Source organism: Gymnodraco acuticeps, unplaced genomic scaffold (assembly GCF_902827175.1).
Source record: "Gymnodraco acuticeps unplaced genomic scaffold, fGymAcu1.1, whole genome shotgun sequence".
NCBI lineage: Eukaryota > Metazoa > Chordata > Actinopteri > Perciformes > Bathydraconidae > Gymnodraco > Gymnodraco acuticeps.
Genome location: NW_022992021.1, coordinates 150,583 through 172,500, shown reverse-complemented (window position 1 = coordinate 172,500; position 21,918 = coordinate 150,583). Strand labels below are relative to the sequence as shown.

Below are 21,918 nucleotides of genomic sequence, written 5' to 3'. Positions count from 1 at the left end.
GAACAGACTAAGCTGGAGACAACTTTACCACCAATATGGCGGCACGAGGGTGTGCCAACATCTCCTGAAACGCCCCAGACACTTTGTGTGAGCTGTGTGTTGTGGTAGAGAGAGAGAGTGTGTGTGTGGTGTGTGTGTGTGTGTGTGTGTGTGTGTGTGTGAGTGTGTGTGTGTGTGTGTGTGTGTGTGTGTGTGTGTGTGTGTGTGTGTGTGTGTGTGTGTGTGAGTGTGTGTGTGTGTGTGTGTGTGTGTGTGTGTGTGTGTGTTGCTCAGCCCCTCGACGCAATAACAAAAGGACCAAATGAGAGTTTTGCCGTGTTTCAGCAGTGAGTGACGACTTTGGCAGAGACGCTGCAGATAAAACACTTTCAGGGCCAAAACTAAAAGCAAACAGCTGTTCTTCAACCTCGCTCTGCTGTGTGCTGTTCCTCCTCTTCCTCTTCCTCTTCCTCTCCCACTCCACCTTTTATCTTTCTGTCCATCCACTTATTTCCCTTTTTTTCATGTCTCTTGGTTCTTCATGTCTCTTGGTTCTTCATGTCTCTTGGTTCTGTCTCTTGGTTCTTCATGTCTCTTGGTTCTTCATGTCTCTTGGTTCTTCATGTCTCTTGGTTCTGTCTCTTGGTTCTTCATGTCTCTTGGTTCTTCATGTCTCTTGGTTCTTCATGTCTCTTGGTTCTTCATGTCTCTTGGTCCTTCATGTCTCTTGGTTCTGTCTCTTGGTTCTGTCTCTTGGTTCTTCATGTCTCTTGGTTCTTCATGTCTCTTGGTTCTTCATGTCTCTTGGTGACTTTCTTTCTTCTCTTTCTCTCCCCATGCACCTTCCCTTTTCCTACTTCCTTCCTTCCTTCCTTCCATCCTTTCCTTTCTCTTCAGCTTTGATTTTCAGTTTTTTAAAGAACATATAGCGTTAAGTGGCGGTGTGTGGACTTTAAAATAAAGTAAATCACAAATGTTCTTTCTCTCTTGACCCTCTTTGTTTTTTCTTATTCATTTCTCCCTGTTTTGATTTGTATTCTCCTTTTATCCTTTACTTTTCTCTTTTGACTATTATTCTCATGTTTCAAACCCGCTGTTGGTTTTTGGACTTGTTTTAAAAGTAAAATGTTCTTTCTCTCGCTATCTTTTACTTCCCTATCATCCTTTTGTCGCTTAGTTTCTCTTTACTTCTTGATACGCCTATAACTGTCGTGCTTTTTATTCTCTGCTTCTTCCTTCCATCTTTTCCTTTCCCCATTTATTTTATTTTTCAAAACATTACACCGTGTTGACCAGTGGTTTGTGGACTTGTTTTGAAATTACGTAGAATAAAAGTGCATTTCTCTCTCTGTCTCCCTTTCTTCTCTCTCCCTGCTGTTTAACGGGTGAGACACCCTGACGCCCCGCACTCACACAACATCATCAAATATTATGACTTAGCTTAATTGAAACTATGCAGCCGAGTGTGTGGCTGCATATGGAATATTTTATGTCGCTCTTGAATAGAAATTTCAAGCACAATGAAAAAAAACAACAGATGAGTTCTTAAAGCCGGTGTTGTGGCAACGTGGCCGAGTGTTTTGAGTTTGTTTTCCACTGAGTGAAACAAGCAGAGGAGCTCCGGGCTCGCAGAAATGAAAACAAACTTTATTGTAACCCACGAGTCTCAAAACAGTGAAGTGACAAGGGAGTATTAGTCCTGCAGAGTGCACTGACCTTCTGTGGAATAAAAACATGGATGATGAATGCAATAACACTGTTGCAGGATAGCATTGTGCTTCCTTTAATTAACATTTCAAATAATTGAATTTAAAGAGCGCACACTTATCCTCCAAAATGTGGGGAATGCAGAAGACATTTGAGCCTGATCTTCCAGCAAGCAGGGATTCACATGGAATCATACAAAAGCACGAAGAGTCACCATGAAACAAAACATGTCCCCCTAACATGAGCCAAAACAATGTTCCCAAAAGTGCAAAAAAGGACAACAGAAAACCAATAATTCTGCAAAAATGTTGTTATTCTAAAATGGTACATGTATCCCTCACTGATATAGTTGACAGTACTTAAACAATAACATGTGTACTATGTCAATCAAGTGTTTATAGGGATAGGTATAAAGGTATGGGCAGCTAGATAAGTGTTTATATTTGTTTATATCACTTTCTTTATCTGAAAATAAGCCATACTAATCATTAATCTATTGTCAAACTTTGGGTTAATATTCAGTAAAGTTTCTATGTGCAGTTGAAAATCTACTTTTTACGTTGAGGGTAATCGTTAACATTCATACAGTTTTTAAAAAACAATACCTCCCTGTATTAATGGTGGGTTTGGTGCTCAATATTTCCCCTTCTTCTCCTCCTGCAGGTATGTGTACCACAGCTCTAAGTGGATGGTGGCAGGAAACGCCGACTCCCCGGTCCCTCCGAGGGCGTACATCCACCCCGACTCCCTGGCCTCCGGAGACACCTGGACGAGACAGGTGGTCAGCTTCGACAAACTCAAACTCACCAACAACGAGCTGGACGACCAGGGACACGTAAGAGACCTCTTTAACGTCTTCTGAGTGCTTTTACTGAAAGCTGCACACATGAACATATTGTTAGGTTGTTTACATATGACTTTGGAGCATATTTAGATAGTGTTATAATATCAATCAGTCAATCAAATCTCATTTATGTAGCCCAACAGCACAACAACAGCTGGGGGCTTTTTCTGTACAGCATTAAGTGATGCAAGGTTATTTAAATAGTTCTTTTAAAATGTATTAGTGTCCTAAAATACCTCCATATTAATGTGGAACATGCTAATACTTCCCATGAGAGGGGAACATAAGTGATAGATTACACATTTATTCATTTATTGACTTCTTTGTTTTTCATTTAAAAAAGTATATTGATATGATTACAAGCTATCATAATTTCAATCATATCAGTTAATATATAATGGTTACTTTCTCGTCTGCATGTGTAGCTTGTTTACTCATGAATAATTCTGATATTTCTCGCTTCACCTAAAGGCAACATAACAATCTTTCAATGAGGTTAATGTGGTTTAATATTTCATGTTTTATACATCTCACACATATAATAATAACTGTTGAATCATGGACCGACAGAATCATCAGTTAAAATAAATGACTGACCTTGCATTGGAACCTGTAACAAGATGATCCCATTTTCTTTTTTGGGTAAAATGCTCTGGGAGTAAATGTTCAAGCTGTGATTTATTAGCTTCATTTTCCTGCTATATACTTCATGCTCTGCAGAAATGAATGCGCTGCTGGAGCCGTGAGGCAGTTTCTTGGATTGAGATGTTTTTGATGCGTTTGCTTGAAAGGAAAGTCGACACGTTACTTCATGCATTCATGAGTCATGGAGCCATGAGATTGATTTCCTGCACTACATGACAGTCTGCCCTCCCACACTCTCGTTCAGAAGATGGTCCACCCTGACTGGATGTTAATAGGTTTGAGGATTAGCGTGGAGAGGTATTAGAGGTCTGGGATTTGAACCCGTGCCCTTGTTTTAATATATAATGTTCATTTCCTTCATGGCTCTGTAGAGCATTTTGTAATAAAAATGGTTTCGTTAAAGTCACTTAATGATTGAATTTGATTTGCAGCCGCACCGCTGAGCTAAACTTTTATTCTGACCACAATCCTTCTGATTTACTGCCTCGCCTGCAGCCAGTCAGCAACAGAGGTGGTGAGCTAGAGTACGCTTCTTATTGGTTCTTGGCGGCTCTAAATCTGTAATGTGGGTCTCAGGTGAAACAGTTAGACCACAATCCGTTTGATTTACTGACTTCCTTATGTTTAATCGGCATGCTCAACTGAGTCCTTTATTTGTACTTTTATACTTCTCTATAGTTAGAAATGGGTTTCATGGGAACAGGGCAATAAGGTGGAAGAAAACGTTATTAGCTTTAAATTGCCCCTTATGTTTAAAAAGGCCCCACAAATGAAAGGTACAAAAACAGTCTACTAAATATTAAAATATAATTTTCTTGAAATGACTAAACTGTAATATAATGGTCCTCTGTGCAGCAATGAAATTATTTTGAGCATATAAGATCTGAAAATCTCTTAAAAACAGTTCCTGAGTGTTGAGAACAAATCAGGAAAAAAGGAAAATGCATATTGGACTTTAATCCATTAGGTGAGAAGAAATGTCCAATTGACCCTAAATTTGCTGGATATCTGATGAATGCGTATATAGGCTTCTCTCGGTGAATGCGTCGGCAATACAAACCTTAAAAACCCAATGATATGGTCGCTGTCTACTTATTTTAATATTTATTTCCCCCCTAGCGGCCATATACACATGTATGTAGCTTTAAACACAAGAGAAAGACACCATTTAACTCAAAATACAGTATTATTTTTCATCATTGACTCCACCTTCACATGACTTAAACTCTAAGGTCATGCTGTGCCTGTATTGAGAACACATTGTTCCGCCCTTAAATGGTCGTTACAACAAATAAAACCAAACTGTAATTTAAGGACCACATAAATCTAAAGAAAATGGCGACTTCAAGTAATATTAAAACTATAACTCAAAGCCCCTTTCATTATGATCTGCACAAAGTATGTAAAGGTACTCAGAGTATTCATTGCAGTTTCATTTATGGAAATTAAAGCGTATGAATTGAGAGCAAACCCAGGACAGTCTTAGCTCTGTTTTGAGCGTGGAAACAGATGAAGATGGCTCCTGTCAAGATATTTAAGAAGCTTTGATTGGAGCAGATATTGGTGCATGAGGATCCGCTGCAAATCAATTTACTCTCAGAGCGGATGTGCCAAATGGTTACAAGAGCGGCATAGTGATGTTTCCAGTGCTTTGACCAAAAAATGGCCTCCAGTTTAGTGTAGGCCATCAAAGCCGTGCAGATGATCAGCGTTAAGTTGGTAAACGTAAAAACACGTGGATTGTTAGTTGGCAAGGATTCACATGCAGGGTGTGGGGAGGTTGTCTTTCCTCCACTGCTGTTACTTTGAAGGTTTTGTTTTCCATTTAGGTAGTTTAGAGGCTAAAGGAAATTAATTTCAGCGCTCCTCGCTCATCCTGTGTCGTCAAATGAATGCCTCATTAGAAACAGACATGTCGTTAATCATTAAGCAAAGCAGAAGCAGAGTCGGTGAGAAAACAACATTTTTTATTATGCACATCTTGATACACAGCGACTCCACTAGTTTGTGATGATTGTTGCAGGTTTTACCGTTAACTGAACAACTGTGAGGAGATTCACAACTTAACGTCATTTGAACAACAATTGTACTCCCTTTTGTAGATGACTGTATGTTCAAGTACGATTACACCATTTCTAGTAGAGACAGGGTTGTGAAAGAAACTGCAAAAGTTAAAAACATTAAATGTAAATCTCTAATTTCTACTCCATGCCCCCCCCCCCCAAATTGAGCAAACAGCCTTATGATTAAAAAACAAGTGAAATACTTCATATTTAAATTATTTCGCACTTGAATTAAAGTACAGGACATTTCCTGGTATGTGTATCATGGAGAGTTTATTTAAAATAGCAAATCAGAGAAGTTGGAAAGCAGCTGCTTGAGGCAACACTTGTGTTTTCTTTCATCCATAATCTGAAAACAATCAAGCAGCTTTGTCATGTGATTTTCACACAGAAGGCTTCGCACTTTAAAGTCTTTGTGACGCCTCGTTGGCCTCAGGCTTCTCTCTCGTGTGTTCAGATCCGCCTCACGCTGCTGTCACTCTCTCCTCTCGTCTATCCGTCTTCTCCGCTCTGTGGGAAAATCCAATAAAACTCTGCAGCGTTCTGGACCGGCCAAAACATTTCTTCTGTTTCTTTCAGAGTTGCTTTGTTGTTAATGATCCATTGCATTGTAATCAAAGCTTTTGTGGGAGATCGTTTAAAACTCAGCTGAATGGGTTTTCTACAAAGTCTGCTTTCAACATTTGTCTGTTTTTCTTCAATGCAGTGAATCTGACCCCTCAGAGATTCTTGTTTGAACATGACAGCGGTATATTGTGTTATTCTCATTTACTGTCTCTATTGGTGACTCAAAGTGAGAGTCCTCATGGTTCTTGGCTGAAACAGGATGTCATTTCAAAAGACATAACTACTGCTTTGATCGCTGCATTTCCATGGTCATTCAAGTGTTTTTAACTGTGCTTGGAAATCAGTTAAGGCCACACTGTTGTGTAGTCAGGGCTTTATAAACTAAATGTGATTGGATTTGACTTCATGGAGACACATGTGTTACATTGAATATCCATAGGATTTTCAAAGTGGGTTAAACGGACGTCATTACGAGCATGAAAAGGAAAACATCACTTATTTATCCTAATTGTATTTGAGCGTGAACAACTGTCAGCTGATGTCCTCTGGCTGCCCTCTGCGGCGTTTGTTCAGCGATGTGTGATCCACTCTGACTGAACATCACCTCAGGCCGAGCAGGGACTCAAGCATGACTCCTCTGGGCCGCAAGGCAGCTGTGTGTGTGTGTGTGTGTGTGTGTGTGTGTGTGTGTGTGTGTGCGTGTGTGTGTGTGTGTGTGTGTGTTTGAAATCTCTATTACCAAAACATGACTGCGATTCAACCTGCATTCACTTCATAAAAGCTTTTCTGTTCGTCGCTTTAGCACTTGTTGTCTTCTTTTGACTCATGAGTGTATTTGAACCGTCTCATCAGCAAGACCTAAGTAGAAAGAGCCCCTATTGTGCTTTTTGGGGTTATCCCTTTCCTGGAGTGTGTTGTATAGGTGTTGTTGGTGCATGTAAAGGGTCTGCAAAGGCTAACATCCCGGTGTGTTTATCTCCCACACTCTTAAATGAGAATAATGTGTCCCCTTATCATTTAGGCTGATTTATTTCTCTGAGTTCCGATTTTTCTTTTACATTTAGGACTACAATTCTTTTAAATGTAAAAGTAGTTCTTCCTTTTCTTGTAAAGCTGCACACAGTTGGGTCCACAGGTGGTCTCTGGGCGAAGTGTAAAACAAGGGTTGCAGATTACAACATACATCTGTTGGTATCTTTTATGCAGCTCAGTCCTAATTTGTCTGGAACATGACATGTAGTCTTTAATACTCCGAGCTGTACTCCCCACAGCCCATAGTTTGAAATGACCCCCTCTGTTGTAGCAGAGTCGGGGGGGTCGGGGTGTGTTTGGCTCTGGTTAGATTTTCTCACTCTCTGATTAATCAAGAGCAGACCGAGGCCCCGAGGCGAGGCTGGGGCCGTCTGACGCCTCGCTCTGCTGTGAAATAATCCTCGGCCCGGCGGCATCGTCATCGCAGTGTGAACTCGGTTTCCGCTTCATGTCACGTGGCCCTCAAAGAGAAGCCGTCGAGATAATTGACGTTACAAGAAACTTGCATGTAGTATTGTGTGTTTGCAAAGAGGGAGAAAACGTGTTGGGGTTTTGAAAGGTTTCGAGACACACTTCACGCATGCAGACAGTACAGACCTCTGATATATACCTTATTTATGAAGGCCACTTAATTGACTTCCTGTTCCTAACCATCTGTTATTTCACAACAACATGACTAATCCTTACTAAAGCCAAAGGAACATTGGAGAAGACATAAGAATAAATCAAGGCCACACGTTTTCATTTATGCAGACAAGATATATGTTTGTACAGAGACCCGGCATAACAGACCCGTCTTTCTCACAAAGTCACAGTGCAGTTTTTGCAGGACTTCCAATTGACACGTCAAAAAGTCGATAACATCTCATAACAACAAATGACTTCATCCTAGCTTTGATATTTTGTATTTCTCTCTCCCGGGGTCTGTAGAAATCTCATCCAACTGTCAGAAGTTTGACATCTTTTTCAAATGAAACTGTTACTTGGAAGTAATATTCAAATATGTACTTATTTTTCTGGATATTTGTGTGTGTCACAAGCAAAACAGACAAGCAACATGTTCGCAGTCTGGAAGTTGTCCTTTGTCATTTTAGTTTATTTAGCAAATATTCTCACAAAAACATCAGCTGTGCTTCACCTTCTTCTCTTTCACATGTTTCAGATCATCCTGCACTCCATGCACAAGTATCAGCCTCGTGTTCATGTGATCAGGAAGGACTTCAGCAGCGAGCTGTCTCAGAACAAGCCGGTGCCGAGCGGGGAGGGAGTGAAGACCTTCAGCTTCCCCGAGACCGTGTTCACCACCGTCACTGCCTACCAGAACCAACAGGTGAGCAACGTACATCCAGTGGCGGTTCTAGACCAATTTGACTGGGGGGGCCACTGGGGGGCCAGTTATTTTCTGAGGGGGGCACAACAAATGCAGGACGAAAAAGAGAACTAGACAGTATGAAGTAATTGCGCATAAGAAAACAATGCAATACAGTTATTGGTATTTGTTTCAGTACACTTATTTATTTCAGATAGATCTTATAGTTATTACTGTTAGCTTCAGCTGAAGTTATAGTGCAATGTTTGCACTAACACCATATTTATATAAAAATAAAGACAATGAACAGTTACATCTCTACTTTACATAAGGGTGTCTGCACAATCTCACATTACAGCAACAAAATCCTGCGTTTTTTGGCAAACCGAGTACCAGAAAATATACATTTAAAAAATAAATAAATACACTTTTCATTGTTAGGGGGGGCCACAGGTCAGTGTTAGGGGGGCACTGCCCCCCCCCTAGAACCGCCCCTGCTTACATCTAATCCAATTAAAGGAAGCCACCCCACAAATGTACATCTTGCAATCTCAAACAATAATAACAATTCTGTGTTCTTTGCAAAACAATTGTATTCATGCAACTCTTCCTGCAAAAATGGTTGAAGAATATTTGCAATTGTATCCGTCACCACAGCATTCTGTGTACATATGTTAACATTTAGAATCACTTTGATAAGCCAAAGTCAAAACAAAAAGACCCTCAACAAACAACAACATTTTTTAACATACAATCCACAGTTTAACTACTTTGATCATGGCCTTGTCTCCAAAGAACGTGTCCCCTTTTGAAGGAGGGGTGTTCAAATTGATCAAAATGCAATAAAGTTTGCTTTTATTACTAAATCTTTGCATTTGAATGATTAGACTCATTGTCAATACTACATGGCATTAAAGGAACTTCCCTAGTTTAGGAGACAAATACTATTGTGGAAAAGCACAGAAATGTTGGTATTTGAGTGTTTTTGAAAAGCCATGTTAAGCTCAAATAATCACAAACATCTCCTTTCCACATTCTTCTTGTTCGCAGATCACCAGACTAAAGATCGACCGCAACCCGTTTGCCAAAGGATTCAGAGACTCAGGCCGAAACAGGTACGTCTTCACGCATCTGTATACCAAACCCTCTATATCGTTTTTAATGTTGCTACATAAAAGGACTATTATTTATTTTGATCTGTGTGACCTTTAATGTGGAACTAATGGTCTGAATATAGCACTTAGTACCACATGTTGCTCCATATAAAAACAGCTGCTTTGTCTGATGCCAAGAAAGAAAGTCTCCAGATCTGCAGCACAGACAGACAGAGACACTTCTCCTCTTAACTCTCGTTCGTTCTGTCTTTTTTTGACTTTTATTGTCATTACACAGGACATGTATGGACTATGTAACAACATGGTTTATCTGCCGGGGAGCAGTGTAGGGAACGGTGCCTTGCTCAGGGACACCTCGGTAGCTTGGTCTTGCCGGGACTTGAACTGGTGATCTTCCAGTTGCCAAGCTTCGCCACCACCGAGTCTCATTCATCTCATGCAATGTGCATCAAGGAAAAGGCAGAACGTGGATTAATTAATCAGATAAGAGTCACATTTCACCTGTTAATTGTTGTTTTAGCACAACATCCGACAGATTTCATTACATACTGTCACGAGTTCTAACCAGCATAAGAGACGAATACAATCAGCACACATAATAGTTAATATCTCAGAATCAGAAACACATTTATTGCTAATTAGTTTTAATAATAATGTGCTTTGTTGTGTATGGTGCATACACAAAACTCAGTAAGAGCAGAGAAAATGTAAAAAATAGGACTATTATTTAAACTATTATGAAATAAATCTGTGCAAAATGTATTTTCATTTGCAAAAAGTTACAGGTGACAATTTATTTTTGGACAATTTAACTGTGCAGATGTCCATTACGATACAGTAGTTTCAGCACCTCAGCGATATCGGGGGAGCCTTTTTTCTCAACGCTTAATTACATAAAACCACATTGAGTATTTAGATATTTAGGAGCTCCTGCAGAATGAAACACACCCATTCAAATTCAAAACAATACTCACATGTTGGCATCCAAAGCAGGGTCATATTTATTTAGCCCCACAGATCTAGACATATTTTGACCTGTGAATTACAAAATCCCTGCTAACATGGTTATCAACACCCTGTCTGAGCAGTGAGTCATTCTGCATAAATCACCATCAGACTCAAACAGGAAATATTTGATATCTTAGCACTCCACTTCCTGTCCGACATCATAAAGCCTGGAAGTCACACACACACACGCACACACACACACACACACACACACACACACACACACACACACACACACACACACACACACACACACACACACACACACACACACACACACACACACACACACACACACACACACACACACACACACACACACACACACACACACACACACACACACACACACACACACACACACACACACACACACACACACACACACAGAGAGAGCACTCCTATTGGACTCTCTGCCTTCTTTCCTTCCTCTCTTAATTCGTCTTTCTTTCCCTCCGTCTCCGAATGATCATATATAACATTTGCGGAGGAAGGAGAGGGGGGGGGGGGGGGGGGGGTGCACATGAAAGCAGCGCCCTCCATCTGGTCTGCATTTTTGGCACACAGATATTTGAGACATATTTTTTCGTTTTTCCAACAATAGACTGTTTGATTTATGAACTGGCATTAGTATTTCATTGCAGAAAAGCTACAGATGAAAAGATAACGGGGGAATGAGATATTCTCCTGGAGGGAGAGACAATTAATGTATACTCACGTACGGCTCGGGATGCCTTCACGTCAGCCATGTTGTTTTGTTCGGGTTTAATACCAGCTTTAGAGACTTTACAGTGAAAACTCAGTGTCACCTTAAAAGGCCTTTCTGCATTTCTTCATCTTTGATCATTCCTGAATATTGTTAGTGAGCTGCAGCTCTGACCCCTGACCCCTACACTGCTGCTGATAATTATGGTGATTTAGGAGTTTAATAAGATCACGTACAGTAAGAAACGTATCAGTTTGGGTGCAACACTGTTAATGTCAGGTCCCAAAGAGTAAGGTATTAGTAACAGTCGTTATGTTGAGCAATTATAAACTGATAGAATACGTGTGTGAATATTGAATATATGTGATCACACAGAAGCCAAGACCAAGCTGTGACTAAAGCTTAGTTTAATTAGGAAACGTAGCAGACTAATGTTATCCTTTAAAATCAGCTTTTGTTCCAGAAATTGTAGGCGTAAAAACCAATAGTCTATTTCTTACATTTATATTCCTTTTGAAGAACTTAAAAAGATATATAAAACGTTTTCCATCCTGTTCACATTCACTCTGAATTAGCATATCCATTGAGGTATTTAAAGCCATGACTTTTTGGCCGCAGTTATCAGATCAGATTTTTGTATTCCCTGGAGTGCGCCAACATATCTGTCATGTTTGGAAATCTTTGGTTGCCTTGGTTTGGCTTGTTTAAATGATCCTAGTTACAATGAAGCTGAATTGTATGAAAAAGGTTAATCACAAAGAAAAGGCAGAGAATATATCACTCGACAAAAGTGAGCTCAGAGAACCAGATAGTAATTCTGATGGAGAACAAATAGTTGCAATTACAACATCTAACTAGTGCAATTATCTTAAATCTTGTGTACACAAATATTCAGTTTACCTCGGTATTCCGTAGATTCTGTAGTGAAGACTCTGCATTTACCTAATTCAATAAAAAATGAAGCACTACATTTTGAGGTTCAATTTACCTAAGGAAAATGCTGGTTAATAATCATTTATTTATGATATTTATCTATCATTATTTATGAGGAAATGTAAGATAATTAATAAAAATGTTCATCCTAAAGTAAAACAACTGTCTTTACTGACCTTTTTGCAGTCAATTCAGCCAGAATGCAAACGTTAAAACAGCCGTGACACCTTTTCTGCCACACGTCTGTTAAACATAACTCAGTTTATACTAGTTTAGGAAATGAGTTTATTAACAGACATCCAGAAAGCATGCATGAAAACACAGCCCCATTTTTGGATTAAGAGTGTCTGCAGCCTGTGGAGCATTACCGACTAGTTCCACATTAAGGGGGGAATTCAGAATTAATGTAAAGGGCAAACCGGCACCAATAATCCCTGGATTAAGCACCAGCTTGTTTTCCTTTTCCTGACTCTGCTAACAGCTTCTTAATATAGATCTCTCCCCCGCTCTACGTTATGGTGCAGTCTGGTGACCGGGCTTTATGGCCTGCAGCGGAGGGATACAGCTCATTTGTTGTGTTTTGGTCCTTATGTGTGTGTATGAGTGTGTGTGTGTGTGTGTGTGTGTGTGTGTGTGTGTGTGTGTGTGTGTGTGTGTGTGTGTGTGTGTGTGTGTGTGTGTGTGTGTGTGTGTGTGTGTGTGTGTGTGCAGTGATGGCGATTAGCATGGCACACTAACGAGCTGCCACGGCCCTAAAATAACACGGTGAGAAGTGACGGGGCCGAGCGGCCTGCAGGGAAGTAAATCAGGCAGGAAGGAGAACCGTGTACAGATTCAAGATGAAACGTCACCCAGATTTATGTGCACACTTAAAACCTGCTCCTTTTTAATGGCTCCAGTTTCCTCAGAGCAGGACTCCAATTTCTCTCACACACACACACACACACACACACACACACACACACACACACACACACACACACACACACACACACACACACACACACACACACACACACACACACACACACACACACACACACACACACACACACACACACACATCTTGTGATGATACAGGTCCTGATTGAAGGCAACATTTGACATTAAATAAGAGGTAAAACATCAAAATTAAAATCTATATATCTCTACAGAATGAAATGTGAGAAAAAAATGGGTTTTATTTAATGTTACGGTTTTCAGGAAAATAATCAGATTGTGCTGGGTTAGAAAAAGAAATATAGTGATTATTAAAACAAATACTACAAATAGTAGTTATCCTTTGGTGACAGGCGAGATTTTGGAACAACTCATAATTTCCCGTCTACCAAAACATCAACAATGAAATCTTCCCTCTCTGTCTCACTCTCCATCAAACTCTTTCTCTGTTCCTGCCATCTGGTCAACACACACACACATGCAGATATCATAACTGTCCCTTTTCTTTTGATATCCTTAAATATCTCTCTCTGCTCGTCTCTTTGTCAGGACCGGCCTGGAGGCGATCATGGAGACCTACGCTTTCTGGAGACCTCCTGTGAGGACGCTCACGTTTGAAGACTTCACCAACATGCAGAAACAGCAAGGTGTGTGATTAAAACATTTGCTCATACGATAACAAATCGACAAACTCCAAATTCCCCCTCAGTCTTTTCTTTCTACTTATTTTATATTAAGTTGTTTTTTTTAAGGAGATTTTGTGCAGAATAGTAAAAGACAGATTTCTTACCAAAACAAGAGCCTGGTCTCTATGTCTCCACTTGAATAACTGATCCCAGATATGCTAGGCACAGTGCTAAAAACTCTTGTTAGAGTTGTACATACATATTATGTGAATAAACCATTTGTATGACACATTAGAGCCCCCATTAGATCAGCGTATTACCCTTTAAATAACTCATATGGGAGAATACTAAAACAGTTTACAAAAAACCCATTCTTTTAGTAGTCACTGATTTAAATCTATTCCAGTGTTGTGGATTAAAGAGAAACTAAGCTATTCTTCGTTTTAATGTGAATTCTTGGCGACCACTTTAAGCACAACTGTGGTATCCCACAATACTCACTGCTGCCATTAAAGCTTTATACCCCCTTTACAGATGTGACTGTGTTCATTTGTTGGCACAAAACAATGGATGGTTATTCTTGTGATCCATTACAACAACAACAATTATTGCAATTAACTTAAATATGGTATCATTTGTTCCTAATTAAGCAACATAGTGTTTTGAAGTTTATAACAAGGTAAAGTTATTTAACATTGTATATTTAATGGCTAGCGGTAATTGGAGCATACTGTCCCAACCTGAACTCTTTCCCCTGCATATATCACCACACACCACATCAGCTATGGTTGTCCTTTATTTGAGCTTGGCCATACGCTGCTGCTCTGGCAGGTCTGCAGGAGTCTGCTGAACTTTTCACATCACGCGCGGCTTTTGAAAATAAAATCGTTAAAGAAACCCCGGGGCTCTTGGACGACTCCGCGACACGAGTCACCGCCAGCACAGGGTCTTAGTCATGGCCCACGCCACTTTTTAAGTTTCCTCACAGACCCTATCTCGGTCACCTCCGGAGAGGTCAACATGACGTGATGCTCCGTATTGTGTCTGAGCAGAGGGACATGTATTTGTTATCATTAAACTCCTCCGAAGTGTTTAGGATGTAATCAAAGTCCTCGCACCGCCAGTGAACCCTGTGTCACAGTATGTGTAAGTGTGTCTTTGCCCTTATGGCACAGCACACTCTTTTCCCTTCGAGTAATCAACTATTCCCCCTCGGCATTGAAGCACCTCGAGCCCTTTTAACCAGAGGAAAACATGACATCACCAAACTACAGTCCTCTCTTCCCTCCTCTCTTTTTCCTCATACGTCTCCCCCCTTTTTCTTTTATTTCTCTCCCTTCCCACAAGCCCCCTCCCTCATCTTCTGCAGCGATATTATCGAAGGCATATGGTGCAAAATCAGAACCCAAGCCAAGCGAGTCCTGGATTATTTAGTTATGCCTCCTCCTCATTCCGGGTTCAAACCGAATTTCTTCAACAGCGAGATGAACCCCGGCCAAATTCTCATTAATAGAGAAATATGTGATTGATATATCCCCCAGCTATCATTTCACTCTGAAAGGGCTAGACTTACTGGATACAATTTGTGCCAGCCCCCTTCAGCTGAATCACTACAGTACATGTCCAAACTCTTAAGAGTCCGCCACTTTTTATTAAAGAAAGGACCTGCGGATGTGGGGCGGCTCTGTTGACCAGACATGGTCAAACTGAAGCCATATTTTCTCCACATACCAGCAATACACTGTATGGCATGATTCAATTCATGATCTCTCATCCAAACTTTCAAATAGTAAGGTCCTGCAATTAGGCTCAAGTTAGGAGTTTGAAAATGTTCAAGTGGAACAACAAGGTTATATTTGTAATGTAGCTTAATCTGAGCCATTGCACCACTTGGAAATGCTCCCATTGATGACACACACTCAAATTTACAGATACACACTAAATGATGAAGAATCTGGTTAAAACTTACCTTGGTTCATTTTGTGGACATACAATAGTACATTTAGAAACTAATTCGGTCTTGAAGGCAACAACATTTTCTAAGATATTGGATGAGGTAATACGACAATAAAAAATATCAAAATCCGATCTTAAAATTAGAAAGTGCTTTGAAAACATTCAATTCAGTTTTAAATAGACATTGCAACCATTAACCACAACACGTGAAATACATTTCTCCAGCTCTGCCATAGGGCACAGAGGATGTGGAGGTCTGGCTCTGAGAGGCTAACCCCCAGTTTCCACCGGGTCCATCTGCGCCGCGCTGCGCCATGTTACGGCTGCGCCGTGTTACGGCTGCGCCGCGGCGGTCGTAAGGATCGCGGCCACTCTAGTCAATGGGTGCTATTCCACCACACTCGCCGCGTTACGGCTCAGACGCGTCCCAGAAGCGGCTCGGCGCAGCGCTTCTCTAAAATTAGGATGAATCCTATTTTTGCCGCGGCGCAGCCGTAACGTAAGGTCGGGCAGGCAGCCCCCCCTCGCAGGAAGTGGAAAGGTGAGCATCCGGGCCAGGCCCATCCCTCACATATACTAATTTAGCAGACCTCCCTCCTTCATCACAACACCTCCACTACGATACGCACAATGGACGACGAGGTTTTCATCATGGAAGTGGAAAAACACACTATTTTATATGATGTAACCAATGCTTACTACAAGGACAACATCAGAAAGGACAAGGCCTGGTTTTTAGTCACTGCAGTTTGTGGAGTGGAAGGTAACAACTACATATTAATGTTTTAAAGTTAATTAATACTTGTAGGTACAGTACAGAGCCATTCAATAAACACAATTTAAACAGACACAAAAATAAAACATTTAACTACGTAGCCTACTTACTTTCTTGTAGAAGTACAAAGTATGCCCGAATCAATAACAAAACTGCGAGCCTGCACGCACGACGCTACGCTTCTGAAACGCTTCTGGGACGCGTCCGGTGGGTTATGGCGCTAGAGGAGGTCGGACCAAAACCGCGGCGCAGCCGGACCCAGTGGAAACTGGGGGTAACTCTAATTCCTCTCCGCAGGGAAATCCTGTTTGTTTCTTGATCTCCTCCACAGGGAGGTCAGAGGCCGGAGGGGATTCATGTCACTTTTCCATCATATCAAAAACAAAAAAAATGTTTTAGCTCTTGCCTAACTTTTATAGCTTCTTATTTTATGTAGAATAAATAAAGCTGTTGTACGATAAAATAAACATGTTCACATGCTCCAGTTTTTTATGGTTGATTTTCAAATAACTGAGTAATTTGATGTACAACCTTAAAATCCTTCCAACTAGATTTTAGTATTTAAAGTATATACAGTAAGTAACCCTCTCACAATGAAAATTGTTAATAATTAATTTTATGAAATGTTCAATCCGAAGATGAAACAAACCCTGAACAATAGAAGTCCCTTTTGGATTCTCCAATTATAATCTTTATGAAAACCTGTAGATTTTGTTTTCTTTGTATGTGCTCAAGTGCTCTTCTGTTATATGCCGCTGTGTTCACTCTCTCTGTATCTGTGTTTGCCAGGTGGAAGTACAGGCACCTCTCCCACCACCTCCAGCACAGGAACCCCCTCCCCCTCTGGTGCGGCTCACCTCCTGTCTCCCTCCTGTTCCCCTCCCACCTTCCACCTGGCCCCCAACACCTTCAATGTGGGCTGCAGGGAGAGTCAGCTCTGCAACCTGGGCCTGTCCGAGTACCCGGCCTGCGCTCGCAGCAACATGGCCGCCCTGCAGGGCTACGGCGGCCTAGCCGACAGCTCCTACGGACGCCTCCAGGCTGCAGGGGGCGCTGTGGCCTCGGGGCAGCCTTCTGAATCCTTCCTGCCGCAGAGGACTTCCTCCCTGATCGCTGCTGGCATGCAGGGCGGCCCTCACGCCTCCCTGAGCGGCGGTGGTGGTGGCGGCTCTGGAGGAAAGATGGATGCCTATGGCGGTCAGTTGGGCTCCTTCCCGGCCTCGCAGCTCCAGTACGTGATGCAGGCCGGAGGAGGCTCAGGCTCCGTCCCTTCCTCCTCATCAGGATCCTCCCCTTCCCCCCACATGTTCAGCGGGAGCCACCACCACGTGCAGCAGGGCTCCTACAACGCTTTCTCCCTGCACAACCCTTACAACCTGTACGGATACAACTTCCCCACCTCCCCTCGTCTGGCTGCCAGCCCCGAGAAGCCTCAGGGAGGTTTGCTCTGCTCCTCGTCTTCAGCCGGGGCCTTCGCCGAGCGCCAGTACCTGTCCAACGGGAGCATGGACACTATGCACATGATCGGCAACAACAGCGGCGGCCAGCAGGGCGGCAGCTCCTGCGATGGACGTCAGTATGGCTCCTCCTCTCAGATGTCCATGCACATGGTGTAGAAACTTGGATTGAACCTCACAGTCCTCCATGTTTCTAAAGTCTTTCAGCTGGAAAGCTATAAACCCGGTGTGGTGTTGATGTTGGACCGGTGTTTTTACATGAAGCGCTTATGTACTGAGGTACGAAACAAGCCTTTCAGAAAAGGACATCATTTGTTTTTAAAGACACTCCACAACATACAAAGCATTATAGAGGGAGTCAAAACTATTATTTAATTATCTTTGTATTATGAAGTGAAGATAGAGACAGCAACCTGACTCTCTTACTCTTACCGACAAGAGAGAAACAACCAAACTCAGATTGTGATAAAGAAGGGGCCCACATGCTCCAGTTCAGAAGGGATTATCAGTTGTGAAGCTGTTACAGTGCAATAGTAGCAACACTCTTTTCAAGGGACACTCTTGGGACTCGAAGGCCTTGCAGTCAAGACATTTTGCAACCAAAGAATCTTCACTGTGATCCAGGAGTTTTCTCTTCACGCAGCACTTGTGCCAAATCGTCTGGAGGTCAGTGGTTTGCCACCATGGTCTGAAGTTTGGCTGAAATGAAAGGGACAACTGGACAAGATCTCTGCAGGACTCACTGCTCCACACAGGATGAAGTATGTGTGGAAACACGTGGACTTCATCAACCCCTTACCCTCATAGACTGGAATGGCTTCACTATTTTTGAGTGGATTATGTTTTTTAGCATATATATAAGATGGCGAATGCAATCAATAACATAAGCTTAAAAGTTGTTGTGTGAAAAAGTTATTAAAGAAGCAATAGCAGACGGAGAAATTGAAGTATGTTTTGGTGTGTTGTAGAGATATGTATTTAAGTGCTGAGCAATATAACAATTTTACTGGCCAATCTGTTTTAAAATGTGTGAAAAAAAGGGAAATGGCAAAGTAATTCTTTTTTTTGAGGCATTTAAAAAAAAAATGTAAATACAGGTGCCAAGCACGTAAAAAGCTCAATAAACGTTTCAATTCATGAACATGGTTTTGATTTATTTTCCCCTCGTTAGCAGCAGATTTTCAAAGTTAACTTAATATTGTAGCCTATAACTGCAGAAATGAAGAACACACAGTGTTTTCTGAAAACTCAGGAACAAGAGTCGTTCATAAAAAAGTATTGAAAGCACATTAGCACAACAAATTACAAAGTTTACTTGAAGTACTATATAATAACAAATGATACCTTAAAGGAAGGCTCCAGTCATTAGATAGTTAATAAAAACTTCAGTATTTAGTGAAACATTATGTTTAAACCATACCCTGAAGAAATCAGCGATATTCCCCGGTAAATAATGATTTTATAGCTCTTTTTTATCAAAACCTGTATATTCCGTCAGGCAGCTGCCATTTTGGCCATTTTCAGTAGTCACATGATCCGAAAAACTAGGTCGTGACATCATCTATGCGTTCACTTTGTAAACACACGAACAGCTCATTCGACGAAAACATGGCGGATTATTTGAGTTCGGACTCGTCAGCCGAGGAAGAAGTTTAGAAAAATAAAGTCCAGACTCACCTCTAGGTAATTTGGGAACCATCAGTTCCATTTGACCTTTTTCACTGTAAAAATCATTTTATTACTTTGAATTATCACTATAGGTATTCATTCCATCCAAATACAACTGTAAAAAAAAACAAAAAACATACTCTGTTATCCTCTTAGGCCCCACGGACCCGGTTCCGGGGCCGAAATCGCGTCATTTGCAGGAAACAACGTCTAAGGAACCTTAATATTTAATAAACTATGAATATTTTATATCCATATAAAAAAAAAGTTTTTCTTCAAAAAACCCACAATGCTAACAACAGTGAGCCTCTGAATTAGCCCCGAGTGAAAAATGCTAACCTATTACTGCACCGAAAATCGCTCCTAGCTCCCTTATTACTTGTCCTAGCTCCACATCCAACACATCGTTTATGATCGTAAAGACACAGAATCTAACGGTGCTCACCTCAACACTGAAAGATACAAACTCGCGAGGTTATCCAATGTGACTGTGTCCCCTTTGAAATGTTCTGATAATTTATAAGCAATAAAACTGCAATTCCGTTATCTGCTGTCCGCTCTGTGCTCCGTGCGCTCTGGGTCCTGCAATTCCTGCTTCCTTACGTAGTAAACAATAAGTAAAATCTGCTTCGTAATGGGCTTACGCTGGCTGGCATTGGCAGTGCACTGCATCCCCATTAAGTAATGGTTGATTAATAAATCCCATTTTATGTTTCATCATACTCTCAGAGTAGTCGTCCGGAAACTTGAAATGTTCGCTGCATACATGCGCCTGTGGATCTTTCGGTTCGGGCCGAGCACATTTCTCTAGCCACTGCCTCCGAACGTACTTCATACGCTTACCCGCTGGCAATAGATGGAACCGAGCATTCCGTGGATTGTTCCTATCCGAATTGTGGCAATGTTTCGCGATACAATGAGGCATATTTCAATAGAATTGTGAGAGTAACTAGAGTAAACAACATGAACAAAGCACATACGTCAATTTGTCCTCGACACCAAACGCATAGTTCACGTCACTTTCCGGTAAAATAAGTCATGTGACTCGTCAAAATGGCGCCGCCCACAGGGTTGATGTTATTTCGGTAATTAATCAGCTTAAAATCACTGATAACGTTATCGGATTAAAAAAAAAAAAAAAGACTGGCAGAGACTGGTCTGTTTTATCGGATGATAATTATTTAAAAATGCGTGTCATGAGGATTGCCTCCCTTTAACATGGTATTTGTTAAACAGGAATTTACGGATTAATTATTGGAAATTGCTGTTCAATTATTTTTTATAACGGTTTAAGATTTGAATCGTAAGTCAGAGCCTCGAGGCTACATAACAATGAATGACATGATTATTAATCACATAAGAGCTTACAGTATAAAACACACACACCCATCTGCCCTGCACCACATCACAGGCTCCAGCTTCAAACGCTGATGCAATGCATCCACCATACACCGAACTGGAGGAAAAAGACCCAAAAAAAGACACATTTGATCCCTGCTGGTTCTGTTTATTATAAGAATGAAGAATAAAGCTCTGGTGTCAAATGCACTCAGATGCACTCACATAAATATGGCACCTGTTTTCAGAGACAGAGAAAATCACCTTGAAATAATAATTTGAAGAGGAAAAACAGTATTTAGGATCATTCTTACTCCAGCTTTGTGGTTACACAGGCTCAGACTAGGGAACTATCCAGGGGCCAATCAGCGTCCATTACACGGATGTCTTCTGAACGGCTCTCCCCAATCACTTCCTATCATGCGTACAGCTCCAGCCATGAAATATCATATCTGAACTATCAGAAAATGAAGGGGGTGCACGACCGTGGAGACAGCGACCCAGGATTGGAAACACCTGTTTTTCCAAGCATGACTTAAAATAATGAGGGGGGTGTTGCACCGGAGAGAAGCGCATGATTTCACAATTTGGCTCCACTCCATCTATCTGGACATTATTTCCAATAATTATTCATGTTATTTGCCTGATATACACCCCTTCTCTTGTTCCAGCAGCATGTCCCCCCCCCCCATCCCCACTTTCCCTGCAGATTTACCTCAGAGCCTGTTAAATTAGGAGATGTATTTGTAAAAAGAAGCAGTGCATGGGTGCAGAGAATGACATAATGCACAGCAGGTCTGTTTTTATATCGTAAACTATCAATCAGGTCCTTAAGTGGAAAAGAATGGCCGAGCTTGAGTAACAGCCACTCTCCGCCTTTCATCGTGGCGTCTTTCATTAGAAACAAAATATGCAAACGATCACTTTGATTGATTAATGGCAGAGTGTGTCCGGCCTTGCCGTAAAACATGAAACTGGAACAATTGGAGATACAAGACGGGGTATTTTAACGAGATCCTCTGACAGAGATGAGAGGGATCTGGTGCCTAATCTGCTGCTTTGAGCCCATTTTGAGTGACAGCACGCTGACTGGAGGGTATCCCATAATCCCCTCCTGTCTCAGCCATTGATCTTTCCCTTCCAACACATTTCAGACATTTTTACAGACTCAGAATCACTCTGGGGATTTTTACTGGATGCAAGTCCGGCCAAGGGAAGTCAGTGACCATGTGCAAGAGAAGGGGAAAACTT

General features: G+C 41.4%; 1 protein-coding gene across 1 annotated transcript; it reads left to right on the top strand.

The window, feature by feature from the left end:
* Positions 1-35: 35 nt before the first annotated feature.
* tbx15 (T-box transcription factor 15) lies at positions 36-18,799 on the top strand. Its single transcript, XM_034201495.1, has 6 exons — positions 36-49; positions 2,350-2,521; positions 8,000-8,167; positions 9,197-9,261; positions 13,397-13,494; positions 16,994-18,799. The coding sequence occupies exons 1-6, from the start codon at positions 36-38 to the stop codon at positions 17,818-17,820; spliced, it is 1,344 nt and encodes a 447-aa protein (XP_034057386.1). The 3' UTR covers positions 17,821-18,799.
* Positions 18,800-21,918: the final 3,119 nt, after the last annotated feature.